The 19,981-nt window shown below is 40.1% G+C and overlaps 4 protein-coding genes across 6 annotated transcripts in view; 1 reads left to right on the top strand and 3 right to left on the bottom strand.

Annotated features, from left to right (window-relative positions):
* The window catches only part of LOC117944343 (GTPase IMAP family member 8-like), a 19,347-nt gene extending 9,710 nt beyond the window's left edge, over positions 1-9,637 (bottom strand). The window contains exons 1-4 of one of the 2 annotated variants that reach the window (XM_034871042.1): positions 9,467-9,637; positions 5,249-5,875; positions 4,981-5,043; positions 3,502-4,042 (exon numbers count right to left, since the gene is read on the bottom strand). In XM_034871042.1, coding sequence (XP_034726933.1) covers positions 3,502-4,042; positions 4,981-5,043; positions 5,249-5,875; positions 9,467-9,506 — 1,271 coding nt within the window. In that variant the 5' untranslated portion in view covers positions 9,507-9,637. Of the gene's footprint in view, positions 1-3,501; positions 4,043-4,980; positions 5,044-5,248; positions 5,876-7,684; positions 7,736-9,466 lie in introns of those variants that run through there. The other variant, XM_034871046.1, reaches the window with a different exon arrangement.
* LOC117944344 (GTPase IMAP family member 4-like) overlaps positions 1-19,981 on the bottom strand; it is a 25,521-nt gene that overhangs the window by 432 nt on the left and 5,108 nt on the right. Inside the window, exon 3 of the mRNA XM_034871047.1 lies at positions 1-2,019. This exon is cut by the window's left edge and continues 432 nt beyond it. Coding sequence (XP_034726938.1) covers positions 413-2,019 — 1,607 coding nt within the window. The 3' untranslated portion in view covers positions 1-412. The remainder of the gene's footprint in view (positions 2,020-19,981) is intronic.
* Positions 10,372-16,328, top strand: LOC117944347. Of its 2 annotated transcripts, none has more exons than XM_034871050.1 (3): positions 10,372-10,691; positions 12,958-13,824; positions 14,611-16,328. In XM_034871050.1, the coding sequence occupies exons 2-3, from the start codon at positions 13,142-13,144 to the stop codon at positions 14,870-14,872; spliced, it is 945 nt and encodes a 314-aa protein (XP_034726941.1). In that variant the 5' UTR covers positions 10,372-10,691; positions 12,958-13,141; the 3' UTR covers positions 14,873-16,328. The 2 variants fall into 2 exon arrangements, with proteins under 2 accessions (XP_034726941.1, XP_034726942.1); XM_034871051.1 differs by lacking the exon at positions 10,372-10,691 and adding an exon at positions 11,715-11,842.
* The window catches only part of LOC117944345 (cilia- and flagella-associated protein 157-like), a 6,499-nt gene continuing 4,146 nt past the window's right edge, over positions 17,629-19,981 (bottom strand). Inside the window, exons 6-9 of the mRNA XM_034871048.1 lie at positions 19,423-19,573; positions 18,750-18,874; positions 18,063-18,204; positions 17,629-17,843 (exon numbers count right to left, since the gene is read on the bottom strand). Coding sequence (XP_034726939.1) covers positions 17,811-17,843; positions 18,063-18,204; positions 18,750-18,874; positions 19,423-19,573 — 451 coding nt within the window. The 3' untranslated portion in view covers positions 17,629-17,810. The remainder of the gene's footprint in view (positions 17,844-18,062; positions 18,205-18,749; positions 18,875-19,422; positions 19,574-19,981) is intronic.

Below are 19,981 nucleotides of genomic sequence, written 5' to 3'. Positions count from 1 at the left end.
CCCCCCCCCCCCCTGCTAGAGTTCGGCCACAGTATTGGACACACTTAAATGATGACCTGAAGATGGCTCTAGATAAAAAGTCAGAAGATCAGCAAAGTCCAGCGATGTCCCCTAAAAATTACATTTCCATACAGCTAAATTGCATTCTCAATTACGTTTTGGATTGCATTAGTTTCTGACATTCACAAATGTTTTTCATTTTCTAATCCAAGGTAGCAGGTAGGAAGGAAGATAGGGAGGATGGATGTGTCAAACCAACAGACTGCTGTTAGTATCCTGTGTGAAACCAAACGGCAATATTCAATGGCACACTACCCAAAAGTTGTTAAGGTGTTTCAGTCTGGACAGATGGCAGATGGCCAGATCCCATCCCTAGAGCCAAGCCACTAGCGTGGCTACACAATAAAACGCCTCATAAGATGGGACACCAACGTGGTTCATCTTTTCCTTTCAGAAGTTTCTGAATCAAGTCACTTATTTGTTTTTCATGGGTTTTCTGCAGGTTTTCCTTATCATTAGGATTCCCCTCCAACCCCATTTCTTGTTCTTGTTTTTTCAGCAAGTCACCGATTCTTTTTAAATTGTCTCTTTTTTTGGTGAAACACTTCACTAATTTAGTGATTTCTTCTTGATGTTTCTTCTCTCTCTGAGCTGAAAATGCCTGTAAGAAGTCATATTGTTCATTTTTGGCTTTCATTTGCTCCTCGCACTCTTTCAACTCCTTCCTGCATTTCTCTCCGAATTTATTGAATTCCTCCGCTCTCTTTCTGGCTTCTTCTTCAAATTCCTCCTTTATACGCACCAGCCTTTTCTCATAGTTTTCCTGCAATTCTTTTCGCTCTTTTTCCTCCTGTTCTCTTCTGATTCTATCTTCTTCTTTTCTGATGTTGTCATATTTTTCTTTTTCCTGCTCAGTTATTGCACATTCTTCCCGTTGCCTCTGTGCACGTTCCTGATCTCTTTTCTCCCACCACTCTTTCCATTCCCTTTCCCAAGCCTCTTGTTTTTCCTTCATCTCTTCTGTTTCCAGCCTCAGCTTACTGTCAGTGGTTTCCTTTGATTTTAATTCTTGTTTTAGGTTTTCCTCGATGAGTTTAAGTTTTCTTTCCCAGTCTTGTCGCTTTAATCCTTCCTCTATTTTCTTTGCCCGGTCTTCTTCATCTCTCTTTCTTTGTTCTTTCTTTCTTTCTTCAAGCTCCTTGTTGATGTATTCCTCATATTGTTTTTCTCTCAGTATTCTCTCCTGTTCCATTTCTGCTCTCTGTTCTTCCATTCTTTTTTTCATTGCTTCCTTTTCTTCTTCATATTTTCTAAACAGTTCTTCCCTCTCTCTCTGCATCTCTTCTTCCTTCTCCTTCAGGATCTTCTCCACTTCTTTTTTAATAGCTGCTTCGGCCTCTTGCAGCATCTCATTGGTGTAGCAGCTGCCTCCATTTTCCTTCACCATGGTGTCAATCTTGGTTATCAACTCACTGACTTGTGTCCGGTTTTGCTCACCATGGTTATTGAACACATGGTATCTTCTTCCACAGTCAGCGATTAGTTTCTGAAAGGAATCACATCCTTTTCCAATGTACTCATCAATGGACATGTTGTCATGTTCAAGGGAATCTCCTCTAGTTAGAAGAATGATGGTGAACTTTTTAGCATTCCTGCCAAAGCCTTTCTCAATACGTTGCAAAGTTTCCTTTTCCTCTGGTGTAAATCTGCCGATTTCTAACACCACCAGGAAGACATGAGGACCTGGAGCCAGAAGACTGATGCATTTCACCATCTCCTCATTAACCTCTTCATGGGACAAAGTTGTGTCAAACAGACCAGGAGTGTCGACCACAGCGACAGGACGACCGTTCACTTTGGTCACTGCTTTCTGACAGCGTTGGGTGACTGATGTTAGGCTTGATGCAGCTTTAAACACATCTCTTCCTAGAATGGTGTTACCCGTAGAACTCTTGCCACAGCCGGTCTTTCCTATCAGCACAATCCTGAGACACTCTGGGCTCTGCTTCTCATCATCACCTGGGAAATAGGAAGAACTGGAGTTATTACAACTGAAATGCACTACCGTATCCCTGCCTGTACAACTAAATGACTCTGATCAGTTGATCAGTTGACTGTGGTCTCATTTAATCCCAGGTCGATTTATAACAAAGAGTGGCAGTCTCTAATGCTAACCACAGACTGTTATTTTTGATAGCTAAAGTTAGCAAAATTATCATAGTCCTTTATTCATAGTCTAATTTAAGCTAAAACAGTTGTGTCAGATGTTGTAACTAAACTATATAAATATATAATGTAATATATATACACATACATATACACACTACCGGTCAAAAGTTTGGGGTCACTTAGAAATTTCCATTGCACTCCATTATAGACAGAATACCAGCTAAGATCAGTTGCATTGTTTTTTTAACCAGGGCGGCAGTTTTCAGATTACATTATGTGCTCACATAATTGCAAAAGGGTTCGCCAATGTTTTTCTAGTTAGTTTCTTTAAAATGATATCAGATAAGTAAACATAATGTGCCTTTGGATGATTGGAGGAATGGTTGCTGATAATGGCCAATGTAGATATTGTATTAAAGATCAGCCACCCACTCAGATCTGCTGGTATTCTGTCTATAATGGAGAGGAATAGAAATTTGTAAGTGACCCCAAACTTTTAACCGGTAGTGTAAAGGTTATAAAGCCTTTTTCACAACACAGGTACAGTGCGGTGACTCTACAGCAGACTCTTCCTGCCCAACATTTCCAATGGCAATTACGTGACCATGACAACAATACACTTTCAAGAGTCAAGTGTAATGTCTACATTGCTTAGACATGGGAAAGCCTTTGGCATACTCACATGTGATGTTGCCATTTTTCAGCGTCTGAAGTTCAGCTTGTTGCATGTTTATACGTTTCTCTTGTTGCATGATTTTTTCTATTTGGGCATGTGCAAATGTTTCTGTTGTATAGCCGTATGGGATGTCCACACCATCCAATATCTCTGCAATCTTCTGCTTGTCCTTGATGTTGAGAACAACACATCTTCTTCCCCAGCTCTGAAGGATCTCCTGGATGCCCTTGTTTTCCTTTGGAAACGTAACAGCTGGAGCTTTAAGCTCTGACTCCACAGTGAACAGAATCATGATAAAGTCATTGACTCGAGAGCTGAACGTGTTCTGGATGGTCTCTAACTCTCCCTTGTCTTCATCAGTGAGGGGACCCACAGGTAGGACCAGGATGAAGGCATGTGCGCCCTCAGGATCACAGAGGGAGATACATCTTAATGATTCCTCCATCACTACCTCCTGACCTTTTCCATACAAGGCAGGCAGCTCCACCAGGGAAACAAAACGTCCACACACCTCTCCCTGATGTTTAACACACTCTGATGAGTTGGAGACTGGAAAAAGCTCTGTCTTTCCTAAAATGGCCTTGGCTGTTGAAGTCTTCCCAGCTCCTCTCCTCCCACACAGAACCAGGTTTAAAGCTGGTCTGATGTGTCCAGATGTTGGTCTGATGGTCTCTTCAGTGAAGGTGAGGAAGGTTCCTTTGTTTTCATGCGCAATGCTCTCAATCTTCTCCATTAACAAGGTGCGGTTAATTGTTAACATGCTGCAGTGTCTGTCGCCACAGCCTTTAAGAAGCTGATTCACAATGAAACTTGTTTCATTCCCCTCATGTGTCGTAACAACCATTGAATGTTGAAAGGCATCTTGACTGAACAAACTTGCGATGAACTCCAGTGTTTGTCTGTTCTCCTCAGTGAACTCAGAAGGATTTACTAACAGCAGCAGGACATTTGGTCCAGGGAGGCAAAAATTGATGGTCCTTTTCATCTCTTCTCTGACTGCTTCCACATGCAGACTGAAGATGTCTGGAGTTTTCACTACTGTTAGAAGATGTCCATTCCACTCTCCACAGATGGCCAGACCATGGTTAAGTGGGGTATGTTTCTGGAAATCAAAGTCTTGGCTACCAAGGAGGAAGTTGCCGAGTGTTGTCTTTGAATCTTCACTTTTCCCCAACATCACAATCCTGAGTCCAGATGCTGAAATGCAACATAATATTGATTCAGTGTTTTGCAAACAACTAGAAACTTGTGCTGCATTCCAGACACAATTTTTAGCCCGTAAGTTATGACTTCAAGTCACGACTCACGACTTGGTAGCAATCCACTCAAAGTCATGAGAAACCTCTATGTAAGAAACCCTTCTGGCCAGCATCAACGTTAGCTAGTGGCTACCTACCGTTGACGTTAGCTTAGCTAACATATTTTGGGCTTCATTTAATAAACATAACCGGAAGTAGTACAAAATCATACTGTATGTTTATTGTTTTTGATTACAATTTCTACAATGTTTCTCACTGTTAATCACCGGCATCTACACATCATCAACAGGGGTTGACATTGTTGTTTATGTGTGTGTGACATGTGTGGGCTACAACGATCTGGTACAAATTCACGAGTAGTAAGTTAGGGGTCTGACTGCCGTTCTAGGGCCCTAGAGTAACTTGAGTTGCGGGTGCCTGGAACGCAGCATTACAAACAAACCAAACTGACTTTTAAAAAACTGAAGTGAAATTTTAAATGAACTTGCACTTTTTTTCCCTTTTCTTTTGTTTAACCTTTATTTATTCAGGGAATGTTCACAATGAGGAGGAAATACAAGATCTATCTAAATACTAACTGTATATTTCAGCTTGTAATTATTAATGTAGAAGGATAATCACATTGACACAATATGATTCTGCTGAAACAATCATATCAAATAATTGTCCAAGTCTAGTTTTACATGTTTCATGTGATGCAATTTAAGGGTCTTTGCTACATTTTCGAGTATGTTAATGTCTCAGCATTATACATTTTGTTTCATGTGGATATTTGCTAAACATTTATCACATTCTTAGTGACTGTGAACCTCGAGATTAAAGAGAAAATGTTTACTTATGACATGTTAAATACTGGATGGAGCAGTCTTTACTTACTTTGTTCCATTGTGCTTTCCACTGCTGATGGGTTGTGTGATGTGTTTGGTGTGAGCCATGTGACTGAAAAAAGCATAAGTTTTATCTTTGTGTACAGTATATGATGATCTTTGTATTAAATATCCCAATAGGCCTACAGCTGGCTACAGTTTCTACCATTGATTTCCGCCCTACAAAAAAAATCAACACCATTCAATTTAATACGTTTCAACTTAATGTTCTAACTTAATCAAGATTCAGTTGTATTTGTCACACATTTAGCACTTACCAGGAGGTTTTACCAAGTCCAAGTCAGCAATGGACGTTTCCTGTTTTTTCGGACTCCGATGACCAAACTTTGAGGCTTTAAATGAATCACACCTCAAATGTCCTCCATTGTTACTTACAATTTGATCCAAGTATGTTAACAGCTCTGAAAATTCAAGGCTCTTCTGCCTCATGTACCTGTATCTACATTTGCTGATCATGTCTTTTAAGGGTAGATTTTGTCCATAATTGGACTTTAAACCTGAACTCTCCTCTCTGGGTGGTGATATCCGCACCAGTGAATGATCAAATGACCGATCACTGAAGAGTTTCAGGACTTGGCAGAGTCTCTGTTTGTGTCCCTCAGTGAAGTCTTCAGGCTGTAGAACCAGCAGGAAGACGTGAGGGCCAGGATCAGAGTGTTTCACACAATTCTTTACATGTTTTCTTAGTTTGTCTTCGGAGATGTTTGGAAGCAGCAGATCTGGAGTATTGATGACAACTATTTTTTTTTCTTGAAATCGTCCACTAACTTTCAGAAAGACTGGTTCTTCCTCAGCGTTGAACACAGTTGCTCCCATTAGGAAGTTCCCCACTGAACTCCTCTCAGGCCAGCTGTTCCCCAGCAGAACAACCCTCAGCTCTGACACTGAAAAGAAAACAGGAAACAGAACTTTTATTTAATATTTCATAATCCAATAGAATATGATCCAATGGATTTACAACTATAAAGAAATTCACAGTTTCCCAAGTTAGACTCAGACAGGATCTGTCTGCCGTCAACAACTTAAAATTCACCACTGATGTTGCAAATCATCACCTAAATTAGGGCCAGCCTCTCAGATAGGAAGGAATCCTATTTCTAGGATCATTCTTAGATGTGGTTTAGAGTCCTTGATTTAGTCTACTTTAAAAGACTAGCATGAAGTTGTTTTAAGTCTATTTCAATACAATACCCACGTGTCATATGTACACTGAAAGAGTTGTTGGTGTGTGTAATTATTCTACTTAGTTAGACTTAAGAGTGCCTATCTTTGTCCTGGCTGTCACATTTAGTATTATCGCTGGCGGCTTTTCCCGGCAACACACCAACATGCAATTACCAGGATGTACAGCTCAACAAGAGAACTGTCTGCTGCGAACACAACGATGGAATTTAGTGCTCATTAGACTGAAATTATGTAAGATACCCACTTCACTTGCATAGGATAACCTGCATTTATAAATAGAAAAAGGATTGTGGATTTGTCCCTTTATTTCTTACAGTGTAGTCATGTTAGGAAGGGGTTCACTTTACAGCCAGTATGGACAAGAGAAATAATCACACTGCCAAGAACTATGTCAACTAAAGGTGTAGGTTTGGTTTCAAAAGCAAAGGTAGTAAAAGAATCTCTGCTATGCTCTGCTACTGCCAATCTGCTTGCGACACACTCACCATAAAGGGGGCATAGCTTTAAATAGTCAATATGACTCTTTCCGGTTCTTGCTCCTAAAGGGTGAAATGAACTCACTATTGACATCAGTACAGTAGAAACACTACCCATCTTGCAGTTTAATAAAACGCATCTGTTGAGACTGCAGTTATGCCCATAAAAAAACACCCTCACTCTATCCATTATTGTTTCTAAATGTAGCACTTGAGGTAGATCCACATATTTAATGAAGATGATACTTGCATGATTCTTGCACTTTTTAGGGTTGTACCCACACGGTTGAATGCATGTGTTGTAAGTTGCTTTCGGTATATGTAGCGTATGCTAATCCTGTTTAAAATCATTGATTCCTTTATATAAAAGCAATACTTTCTGATAACTACAAACTTCACTAAAATGAGCACGGTGCTTCTTTTAACCAAAAATATAAAAAAATAATAATACATTTGATTTGGAAAGCACTTTTCTTGAACGAATGTCCAGATAATAAAAAAAACATCAGGCATACAAGCCCATAACATTGCAGGAGCAGACAGTGGCATACGTCAAGATTCCACAGGTGTTGTTAAAAGCATGCAGCAACCCTTATTGTTCCCATGATTTCCATGAATTATTTTTTACAGTTTATTAATTTTTACACATTGATTTCAAACTTGTGGATTACATAATACTACATAACTACAAACTACATACTTTTTTTTGTCTTTGTACTATTGTGACCTGTCTAACTGTTGAATCCAATCTGAAATCAGCCAGTTAATGACTCATAAAAATGGAGAAAACAAGCAAGCTTTTAGAGCGTGAATGCATATCAGAAAACAGACCCAAACAGGTCACAACATCGATGAGTGGACCAGGAGTCAGTAAATGATAGAATAGATAGAAAGATCGAGGAGGACTCACATCGGAGATCCAGAGACTAACTTTGAACATATACAGGTGTATTGGCAAACATTGATAAACATGGACATATTTCAATTTGTTTTTTCAAGTGTGTTATCCAGACTAACAAAGTCCAAACTCACCTGGTGGTGCAGTCGCCATTTTTGTTACTTCACTGGACACATGAGAGACCAATTCAACTGGAAACAAACTCAAACCTAAGAAAATTAAAAAATATAAACTGGTTCACACACTGAAAAGCTTTTATTAAATAGCTATACCATTGGTTTCCATTCATTCAGTCACTTGTGCATTTGTGTTTTGGTTAACACATATATTTTTACATTCATAAGCACATATCGTATATGACCGACTATTTCTGCTCAGCGTGCTTTTGCCCTTTTCTGAAGAAAGAATGGACAAGTTTAATGGATTGTTATCAAACTATTATGTTATTTTGTTTAAGGTTTTTTTCTATCTAAGGTGTGGTTCAAGTAACATTCTATTCATGTTTGGCAGTTTTGACTTCTTCAAAGCGATAGTAGATGCTCATTTAATAATACAGATGGCCTTGTTTCAACCTAACCAATTACAGTTTGGTTGGGTAAGATAAAATCAGTTCTAGGAAAAGGTGAACCTAGGTACATAACATTAGTTCAGGACAAGGAAACAACTAAAAAAGAACATGAGAGTAGAGGCACAGCCAGTTGAACAGGTTTCCCCCAGTTTCTGTTATGTCAGACCAACAATAACATTCCAACCTAATACATCCAGGTCACACATCTGAAAGTGGGTACAAGCTTTGAAGAAACACACATACTGTATATGCTAAATTAATGCATAAACACTAGTTCAAGGTTATATAATGCAACTTAAATCAGCAGAGCTAACTCAATATTCTGTTTACTTGTTTGCTTGGATCCAAATGTTGATCCGAATCAGAATCAGCATTATTTGCCAGGTATGAGGACACGTACGAGGAATTTTTCTTTGGAGCATCGTTGCTCACAATGATCTTACACAAACAAAACAACCAACACAATATATGCACACTAATATGTACACAATATATACATACTCTAAACAATATAGAGGCATGAATGCAATGAAGAGTTCAATAAAAATTATTTAAATGTGAAGCATAGTGCAAAGGATACTGGGATAAATAGTATTATGTTAATATATTACAATATGAACAGTATTAACATGATGAACAGTTCTGAAATAGGAAATGAGAATGATGAACAAATAACAAAACATGATCACAGATAGAACAGATAAGACAGTGTCGCACAGATATCAGAAGTTAGTCGGACTAAATAAGAATCTTCCAAAAGACAAAAAAAACATCAGTTTTCTTTGGTATGATAGCAGCATTTCTCCACTTCAAACAGTGGCACTGTGTATTGTTTAATTTAGTTAGTAGTAGTAGTAGTTAATGTAATTTATTAAATTATCTTTATCTGCTCATGTTCTCTGTAAATTTACATAAAAAATTCCCCTGCACTTAGTTCATATTGTTGCAAACTTTCTTTAAATTAAATGCAGTGTAATGCTTTATGTACAAAGCTAAAAAAAACCAAAACATCATCAACATCTGCAACCAAGACAATATAATCAAAGTCCGCAAAGTCAAGACTAAGTCCAAATCCATCAGAGTCCAGACGAAAAAAAACACAGAAAATAATAACCAAACTAACTAAACCTCCATATCACATCATAAACCACCTGATCCTCCCATATGTATGTCTTGGTTCTTTAACCTTTAGAAACAAGTTTCTATTATTTCACATACAATGCATTATATAAATAACTTTGGATTTCATTTGAAACAGATAGCCTCTCTCTCTCTCTCTCTCTCTCTCTCTCTCTCTCTCTCTCTCTCTCTCTCTCTCTCTCTCTCTCTCTCTCTCTCTCTCTCTCACCTGGTGCAGTTCCCTCCAAGGCTCCTGTCCTCTCATCCATTCATGACTTGTCTGACAAGATAGCCTCCTCATCAGCATTGGACACAATGTGTATGACTAATCCTCCCCCTTGTGCCATTTAGGCTTCTGCGTCACAATTAAAATAAGCAAACATCAAACTGACCAATGATGTAATTTCCCTGAATGTTCCTCATAGAATCCTGCAAGGTGAAACAGCGAGAGCGTTATATCTTCTGAGGAAGAACTTAAATGTCCACAACATCCCAATTCCTTTAAACGTTTAATACAAACGGCCAGGCATGACACCTTAACCAGTTACGAAGCTACTTTCACATCTCTCTAGCTAGCAACAACTTCTTCTCGCTTTTTCTACAACTGGAGACAACATTCTGTCAGCATGACATGCTCTGATTTAGAACTCAGTGTAACAGCGCCCCCTTCTGGAACATTCCTTATTAGCAGCTAACTTCAGATACAGGTTAAGGAGAATAAACTGTTATAGGTAAGTAAATGATATAACTTACAGATAAGCATTCTTGTTACTCAGTATTACAGTTAGGATACCACAGAGAGCACAGGGCGGACAATCAATCAGCCGATGAATCGATTGACCTCGACTGCACCAAAATGGACCAGCGGACTAGCCGAACGTGGCAGAGACAATTAACGTCCTTCCTCAGCTGTCAATCAACAAAATTAAACTATATGATTTGATTCAATAGGTGTAATACCTGAATAACCTTGCATTACTCCTCACGTTTCATGGCACATTGAATTTGAGAATCGGGTTTTTCGACATTTTCGATGGTGAATATTATTATTGTGTACAAGAACAAGAAAATTCTAAATGCCAAACCACCATCTGACTTTTTCTTACACTTAGCCAGATGCATTTGTTTGAATTGATATTTCAGTTGTAGGCTATCATGGCGTAAATCATCATAATCAGCGTTAATCAGCGTCACTTTCTTCACGTGTGTGTCTTCAAATACAGCCAGGAACGTGCGCGCCTACTAGCCTTCTACTCAGTTCCCTCGTTTTAGTCAGCTATTCAAATGCAGTGTCAAACTTTCACACGGCGGACAGAAAGAGAAGTTGAGGCCAATAGGAGTACACAAAACTCGGCCAGTTAAAACTGGACGACCAGGACTCTGTGTGAGAAACTGGCTTAATGATGATGCAGTGTGAGAACAGAGGGAACTTCAATCACCGGTGATTTTAAACGGTAAGAGCAGTGTTTTGTGCTTGCGCGCCAAACTTCATTCATCGTTTTTACCGTTTAGTTTTGTTTGTGTATAAAGCCACACAAATAGTAAAATTGCTTATTTTATATGTTTTATACATCAAGAGGATCCTAAAGTAAATTCGGCGGGGAGGATTGCCAACAAAAAACAATCCATTGTAAATGTAGGCCTACACTCTAGAACTGGTTCCTTCCAGGACTGCCCAACGTGTCCTTTCATGAAAGTATTACAGGAAGCGTAGGAAGTGTGGAGTGCCAAATTTAGAGGCCGTTCTTACTTCTCCCCCCGGTTTAAGAAATCAAGTTCTGGGAGGTATTTCCGCTATAAGGTACTTTTATAAATTATTTTTTGTGTGTGTGTTTAACTTTTTATGATTCAACGTCCGCTTGTTCTGAAATCCTTAAGATGTCAGTTCTGGTGAGTGTCCTATTCTAGGCCTAGCTGTTAAATTAGCACCAGCATAACTAATGTGAAGACTGTAATATCTCCTAAACCAGAGTACCTGTTATTTAAATCCAACTCATATTTAATCTCTATTGAAGTTGCTATCTCGGCCTGGTAGTGCAAACTACATTATGTTTGCCTGTCTGTCTACAGGCCAAATCCAAAGCCACATGGACACAGTATATCGTGAGCATCTATTAAAAACTAAATAATCTAACTAAAGAGTACTGCAATAGATACATCCACTGTAAAGATTAGGATGTGATGAGAGAGGTTATTTCTAGACTCCTAGCAGACAGATTATAATTGCAGTACGTCCATGACCACAGCAAAACGACATATTGTAACAGGAATTGTCCTCTGTTTAGAGGACAGATGGGGCAGACACATGTAACTGATGGTAAAGATTAGAGAGTAAAGATGATCTTTGTTCATCTCTGGTTGTGTTGAGAGCTTTGGGTGATCCTTGCTGAAGGCCGGCTTGTTTTGCATGTTATTTCCTGTTTTCAATCAAATGTAAGATGCAAATTTCTGTCCTGGTGATATCAGTTAGAATGAAACATGACTCCAGTTGTGTGGTACAGTGTTACTCATTCAGACAGACCAGCATCTAGTTTGACTTAAAAGTACACAAACAGCAGTTTAGTACAGAGAGATAGTGTTGAAAACTGCATGACTCTGGATGGAGGTACGTACTTTCTGTCTTTTTAATAAATCTAAGCTTTATAAGTTTCAGGCTAATGCATTTTGTGTCTTAGGGATCTGTACTAGAATTCAAAAATGATTTATGGTCAGACTACATAAGGTTGTAAAGTAGACACCCATAGTGGGTCTGCCAGAGTTAAATGTTCACAATGAACTTGGGATTAAAAAATGATGCAATTTAAATATATAATTTTCTTTGTATCAAAATTAATTTAAAATAATGTTTTTAATACTTATCTGTCAGTTAAGCTATTTATCTTTTGCTGCAGAGTATACCATTATTATACTGCACATCGTGGATATAGAGTGGGCAACACGGTTGCAGTGTTACAATATGACTGTGACAGGGCCGTAGTGAAGACCATCTTTATCGAGTCCGAGACAAGACAGTCCAAAAAGGTTTGAGAAACATAATAAAGATTGGTCGAGACCAAAAGCCATATTTGGCATGACCAGTGGCAGAGACCGAGACAGGTCCAAGTCCAAATACCAGCGAGTCCGAGACAAGTATGAGACATAGAGAAACCATCCAAGACCGGACTTGATGGTCAAAGAATGTGCAGTCCAAGTTGTAATTGTTGAAAGACATAATAATAACGATGATGATGATGATAATATTGATGATGATGATGTCAAAGTGCATTCTGCACTCCATATTAGACCGAAGACTAAAATTTGAGGTTGGACTAAAACAACTGTTGCATTTACTTTTTTTATGACAGGAAGTCAAGAGTTTATCTTTGAACACAGCATTGTTTTTTCACTTTCCAATGCTAGTGCTTAATATAAATACATTTGAATTAATTCTGCAAGGAGTCTAGTTTCAGTCAAGTCCTTCACATCAAACTGAGGAAAGCATTTCTTTATAGAGCGTGCTTTTTGCATGATGTCATGTTAAAACAGGGAACAGACAAAACAAACTGACGGACTCGAATGTGTCTAAAATATCAGTGTATGCTACAGTATTAGGATTTAATTTCTAAACCAAAACAGGAAGTTCTGTCCACATATCTATGGCCATTTAATATACTACTAATACACTATCAACTAGATTTAATACGGTTGGTTTGCAGTGTATTATTGTCTTTTCAACTGTAGATTGCGTTTTGTGCCGGAGACTGAGGCTGTGCCAGGAGGATCTTCATCATCCTCCATGTCTGATGCCTCCTGTCCCTGCTGACTGCTGACGGCTCAACATCATCCCTCTGTTCTTCTACTTGGAGCTACACTCTCCTCTTCTTTCACGCAATCGTTTCTCCATCCGACGGTCTGTCCACCGGTCATGAATCCCTACGGACACACAAGTCCACCTTCTGAACCTTATTACTCACAAAATCCATCTCTGTCAGCCAGCGTACAGTCTCCTCCACTCATCAGCACAGGTCATAGCTCTTTGCCAGTTTTGAGCCATGATGTCCCTCACTATCAGGCCTCGTCAGACCACAATGGAGGAAACCCGGTCCCATCGCCAAACTCAGACCACTCCGCCTCATTTCTTCCAGGTTCCAGCCTAGTTTTAGTCTCGTCTTTAGCTCAAAGTCTATCTCCAGCTCCCACGTTGAACCCTTACCCTGCCCCCGGCACCCCCCCCTCCTGCCAGGTCTCCGTCATCATCCCGTCCCCAGACCTCCGCCCGTCTCCTCTGCCGTCTCAGTTCGCCGAGGACACCTGCCCGGACCTGGAGTGCTCCATCTGCTTTAGCCAATTCAACAATGTCTTCCGCTGTCCCAAGATGCTTCAGTGCAAGCACACATTCTGCCTGGAGTGCCTGGCGCGCATCAACGTCAAGTCGGCCGAGCCAAACGCCATCCAGTGCCCGCTGTGCCGCGGCCTCACGCCCCTGCCCACCCTCGGCCTGCCCAAACTGACCACGAACTCAGACATGCTGTCCTACCTGCCGGCCGCCATGCAGAGAGTCTACAGCATCCGCTTCCTGCGCAACAAAGGGAAGCTGCAGGTCAAAAGGTATCAAGAATCTAAACTGGTAGCTTTTAATAGTAACCTTAAATGTTACATCTTGAATTAAACAAATGTTTTCCTTTCTTTTTTTTTAAATACCCCTCTGTATATAGAGTTGTCCTATCTCTTCGTCTTCTTCGTTGTGCTCCCATTCAGCTGCAGATAAAAAGCCAAATTAAAACTCAAACTGGTCGTTTTTAAACACATTTAAAGCTCAACAGCCATACTTGGGGAACAACAGGCATATAGGTAAAGGTTTACATATTTAATAGACATCTTATATTTGACTATGTAAATATTAAAGTTTAATAATCTAAATATTAACAGCCATGCTAGCTTCAGGTAACTCCTGTTTGTCTGTTTGCATGAATCGGTCCTTCTGTCATGCTGGTTAATTTTCCCCTTAGTCAGGCCTTTCCTGTTCTAGATAGACCACAATGAAGGAAGGCAGTCAAACGCTTGTGATGTGTACCTTCTGCTGTGTCTGGACAAAAATAAACACCTGATTTTTAGGAGGGGAACAGCCTCTGGATATACCATTACAGAATCAAGCCTTTTAAGTAAAGCATTGAAAAAAAAAATAGATTAACACAGTTTACTGTCATATTTGTGTTTTGAGTTTAAAACAGGCAGATTATTGAACTTCCAGTTGCAGAATATTACAAAGGGACGTGTGAATTGGTTTTTACAAACTGAACTCAAAAAAAAAAAAAATGGAGCCTAAAATTCCAAGCTTTATTTGATCAGTAGTAGTTCTAGACAGTTTGTAATAGTTCTGTGTTTCTGGTTAAGGTCATCTGAAGGTCAGCGGCAGTGGGGTCAGAGGTCGCTGACGTCTCTGAGGTCGATGAACCGCTCTCTGGACGTGGGGCTTCCCAGCCCGCCTGCCGGGAGCCGCGGCGCTGAGGTGGGCGGCGTGGGCGGAGCTCTGTTCCGCCTGACGGGCCGGCCGGCGTGCCGGGCCTTCCTCCTGACGTCTGTGGTGATGATGATGGTGCTGCTGACGGGCATCATCATCTTCCTCCTCACATACAAAAGTGAGAAAAGTGGGTGACATCATATTCTTTCTCCTGCTTTTAATCTCAGGGGTGAACGGTAGAATTCCACCATCTGAATTTAATTAAGCATCTGTCTCAAAACTGATTCAGATGGGAAATAGAAAGCTATTGTTTCTGGCTTTTAACGTTCCGGACAGACAGGACACAGACAGGACACAAACACTCACTCATGAGCTGAGAAAGTGAGAAGCATAAAGACTTTCACTCATAGATTTTATGATTCAATCCTTAAAATGGACTCCCAAGATGCAGGTGAAAGGAACAGTATCTGTGAGACTGCGAAGCAGTGGATGTTAACCTGTTTTACAGTAATTAACTTGTGCCGGAAGCTTTAAATGATTGGCTTAATGTCGCTGGACATGAGATCCTTCTGCCTAAAGCAACAAAATTGTGTAAAAAATAAATAAAATAAAATTAACAGCTGGGAAAGAAAAGCACTGGAACGTGGGAGGCGCTGGACTTTAATCTGACTTCCAGCCCTTAAAACTTCAACCTCTAGTTGCTTTGGGGGGGAAACAATCACCACTTTTTAATGTCTTGAATTTCATTGTACAAAATGGCTGATCTGATGGTCAAGTGATGGCAGATAAAAAGAGAAAAGTAGATGTGCTGTATTATACTATACGGATTATGTTACAAGGTCTCTGGTGGCGCCCATCCAGCTGCTGACTGAATCTAAGAGACTGAATCTAATTTCACCCTCCCTTTGGGACATAAAACTCTATCAAAATGTAATGCGTAAAAAAACAACAAGACTACATAAAGCTGTCTCCAGGCGGTGCCATCTTCATATTCAAACGTCCTTTTGGCAGCTTTCAGCACTTTAAAGAAAGCCTAGCGACTGAATAGTTTGTTTCTTTGTTCCGTCTTTCTAAGTGGCTGTTAATTACAGGAGTCCATTTCCTCCTGTCTCTCCTCTGCCCCGCCTAATCAAATGCTGTAAACAGGAGCCATGCAAATAAATGGAGTCATAGTTACAGTCTGACAGAGCATAGGATTTCCATAGAAGCCTGAACATTACGCATGATGGAACTGAACACCGCTGGACAGTAACAATAACAACAATAGAAATAGTTTTACACTTCACCTGTAGAGCTGTCTTTCCATGCAGATAGTATTTTTTATTTATCTAGGTTTTCAGATGATTTCTGCCTCAACATTGATACAATGGAGGATGATGGGGTTCCATTTGAGGTGTTAACAGCATTGGAATGCCTTCTCATAATTTAATTTCCACAGTTAAATGTTTTGTAAAACTCTTGTTCTTGTTGTTTTATTCACAGTTGCAGGGACCTTCTGTTGCAGTTTGAGTTATTCTTTTTAAACTTACTTGCTTAGGACTGCAAGCGACAAAATAAATCTCATCCTCAATTTCATTGACGTGGAGGCAGAAATGTGAAAACTTGGACAACTAAAACCCAATCTGTCTGCATGTATTTCATGGTGACTTTACCCCCTTTTTAAAGCAGCTAAAAGGTGTCTGTGGTTGAAATCATGAGGTCATCATGTACCTGGAGGTTTAAATACTGGGTCAGTATGTCTGTGTTACACTCTGCAGGAGGCTGAGATGTGGGACAGTCCCTGTGCTGCACTGGTATCACGCACAGAATCTGTCTAAATCCAACTGTTCAATAAGAACTGTGGTCATGCGTTCACTGACCAATCAGATCAGTGATCAGTTCACATCTGCAAACGAGAGAATGGCCCACAAGCAAAACCTTTTCCACTAAATCTTTGACTTGCAAATCAAATGTGCCGTCCCAAAAGAATTCATCCATTTAAATGTATGTTTATTTAGGTTTAATGTTTAAATTTTTCAACCTGCATCTGAGAGGAAAATAAGTTTTAATCCAATGTATATCTTGTTTTTGATTGGTTTCTCCTGTTTTGTTTTTAGGCCCTGACCTGTTTTACTGTGCAATGTAAAATAAATTATTTTATATATTTTTATAACCGTTTTAGCAAAGCTTGCTCTATCAACATGTTTGCCTTCTGTTAAACTTAAATAAATTCCTTTTTGAATTATGCATAGTTTTTGGGTTTTTATGAAGCAGGAGAAAGTTTAGGGTATGTAATTTTCTAAGGGACCCATAATCAAAATGATAACAAAAGCTGCAGTTCTGTAATTTTTGGGAAGCGTGGGATCATGGCGGCAGTTTTCGTCACCATTGCAGTCAGCGTCTCCCGGTCAGGATTCCTTCAGTATTCATCGTTTGGGAGGTTTTTAACGGGTGCTGAATTATCCTCAGAGGTCTCCAGCACTACAAAACCCTGACTGTGTGTGTGTGTGTGTGTGTGTGTGTGTGTGTGTGTGTGTGTGTGTGTGTGTGTGTGTGTGTGTGTGTGTGTGTGTGTGTGTGTGTGTGTGTGTGTGTGTGTGTGTGTGTGTGTGTGTGTGTGTGTGTGTGTGTGTGTGTGTGTGTGTGTGTGTGTGTGTGTGTGTGTGTGTGTGTGTGTGAGAAACATCTCAAGTGTATCGTAAAAATGTCTTGAAACTAGATTTAAAAAGTCAATTTCTGATGCCTCTAGCTGACGACCACAACACTGTAGCATGCACAAAAGTGATGTCGTTGACAAGTGATTTGAATACAATAACAGATTTTTCTGGGTTTACACATGTTGGAAACATTTAAGATTATGTCCGTACACAACTCAACTCCACAAAACAGACCATAGGTCCAGTTATTTTAAGGCAGAAATGTTACATTTACATGTTAACACTTTTGCAAGGCACTATATCTGTCACATAACAGTAGATACACCTTAACACACTGAGCAATTAAACAAATGAGTGCATGAAGACCGGCCATGTGAGCCGCCGATTGAATCCCACCCACCCATCCATCACAGAGCTGTGCTGAAGTCGGTGATGGGATTTTGGTAAATCTTTATAATACGTTTCAGTCTGAAGAGGGGGAGGCTTCGGGCTCAGGATCACAGCTGGATGTCTTCTGACCGCACGGTTTCCTGAGGGACACAACGCAACAGCATTTACTCAAAGAACAGATTCATTTATAAATTCTAAACAATGGCCCACTGTAGGCGTGCTTTGTGTATGACAACAACAATGAGATCATAGCAGGCAGAGGAGGAATGTAGTTTTGCGTGATTCAGTGAGAACACATCACTGGAGAAAGTGATTTGACCCAACACTGCCCCCTGCAGACAAACCGCTGCATAACAGATCTGTTGAGAGACATTAGGATGGAGTGACCTGGAGATGGCTGCTTTCTGTTTCCACGTGGGTCGGGATACGAGGCCCAGGTCGCCTGGTCGGTAGCGGGCCAACAGGAACAACGGATCTGTACCGATGTTCAGGGTCTGAGCTCTGTGGAGGAGACACAGGTTAAAGTCAATTGCATCGAGCTCTATTCTGAAATTTAAGCTCAAGGTTTTAATACTTGAGGATGGCACTGTTTATTTTGTCTCTACCATATGTACAAACTACTTCTATGGGATGGCTGCAGTTATAAACAGATTTAATTTGAGATAAGCTAATACAAATCACTATCACTTTGATTAACTTTTATCCTTCTGATCCCCTTATGTCCTTAATTTTCAAGAAAAGAAGCTAAATATGTTGATATATTAACTAATAAAACCGCTTTTTGACATATCTGAAGAGATGGAAAATTAAAAAAAAACTTGTTTCCTTGTGCATTTAAAACTTTGAAATTGCAGCTTCATTTAGAGAGGCTGCATTGTTCAAGCATTTTGATGTGACCTGTTTACAGCTAATCTGGTTCTAGTTGGACTCGAGTCCCAGCGGGTCCAGCTCCCTGGGCTGCCGTGAGGAAGCAGAAGCAGTGCTCACTCCGCTGTCCGCAGTTATTAAACTAAGAGACACAACCCAGGGGGGAGTGATCCCAGTACCTGGCTGCTTCAGGCTCACAGGTCTGTGGTTCCTCCTCAGGAGTGGAGACGGGACCTTGGGGGGGAGGGCTCTTCAGGATCTCCTGCAGCCTCTTCCACTGAGTCTCGGATGCCTTCTCTGAGTCCTGCAGAGGACCGAGAAACAGCTTCAATAATCAGAAGCCATCTCATTGGGTGTGATACTTTTTAGGAAGATGTTAGAGGCAACAAGCCAATAATATTTATTTCAATGCAGTATTGCTCACACAATTAATGTGTAAACCTTATTATTCTGTATTTAGTTTACTTAACATGATCATCAATTCACAAACAATTTAATCAAGATGTAGATATAAAACTGCACAGCTTAAAAAAAAAAACTTAATTGGGCTTGTGCTAAGTGTAATATTTAGTTTTACATGTTATACAACCTGGTGCTGCCTTTATGTCCTATTCTAGTTCAACCTGTTAATGGTAAAATATATACAAAATATCAATATATATTGTCATATCCCCCAGCCCTACAGTGGTATAGCTGATGCAAAACTATATCACCAAGAAAGAGACAATTAACCTCTGATACCTAAGAACATTGAGTTTTTCTAGAAGTACATTTTTGATTCCATGTCTTTTACTTGTAATGAAATAGTTGACTTAAAGATCGTTGATGTTTGCAGCCGTCCTGTGTTTTTACCGTCACGATGTGGCTGAGAATCAAGACTGCTTCCTGCACCATGGCCTCCAGCTGCCTCCTCATGCTTCTCTCCCTCTGCAGCTCGGCCCTCAGCATTCCTACCTGGGCCGTTTCCTGATGGCACTTCTCTGACACTGAAACCAGGCGCCGTCTGGAAAAAACAATGACTCAGCACTTGGTCAAGCAGAGGTGTTATTGCTCAGTGGGAGAGCATCTGAATGCAGATCAAGAGGTCTCTGGTTCAATTCCAGATGCTTCCCCCCCTTTTCTCTGCCAGCGTCACTAATGTTTCATTAGCTTGAAATGCCTGTTTACTTCCAGTATATGGACAAAAGCAGTGGATGTGGTTCTAATAAGGGGGCTTTTCATTTCGTTGTGCCACTAACAAATGCTTTCTCTCATCCTCTGCTCCCATTAACCCCAAGTCACCCACCTCAATGTGGAATTGGGCAAGGAGTAAAATTACATTAATAACACAATGACATATTGAAAAGCACCCTGTGTATCAAAAATGGGACTTTGAATTTTTAGGACATTACAATACTTGAAATCTTAGATT

The sequence above is a fragment of the Etheostoma cragini genome, chromosome 5 (genome assembly GCF_013103735.1).
Source record: "Etheostoma cragini isolate CJK2018 chromosome 5, CSU_Ecrag_1.0, whole genome shotgun sequence".
Classification (NCBI taxonomy): Eukaryota; Metazoa; Chordata; class Actinopteri; order Perciformes; family Percidae; genus Etheostoma; species Etheostoma cragini.
The sequence above is the reverse complement of the archived record's forward strand: the minus strand, read 5'-3'. Positions and strand labels throughout refer to the sequence as shown.

What these genes read in the sequence shown, in the direction of transcription:
- LOC117944347 (XM_034871050.1), top strand. Translation starts at nt 13,142, where the DNA reads ATGAATCCCTACGGACACACAAGTCCACCTTCTGAACCTTATTACTCA. An exon ending in GGGAAGCTGCAGGTCAAAAG is followed by an intron (nt 13,825 to 14,610) that starts GTATCAAGAATC and finishes TTTCTGGTTAAG; the next exon opens with GTCATCTGAAGGTCAGCGGC.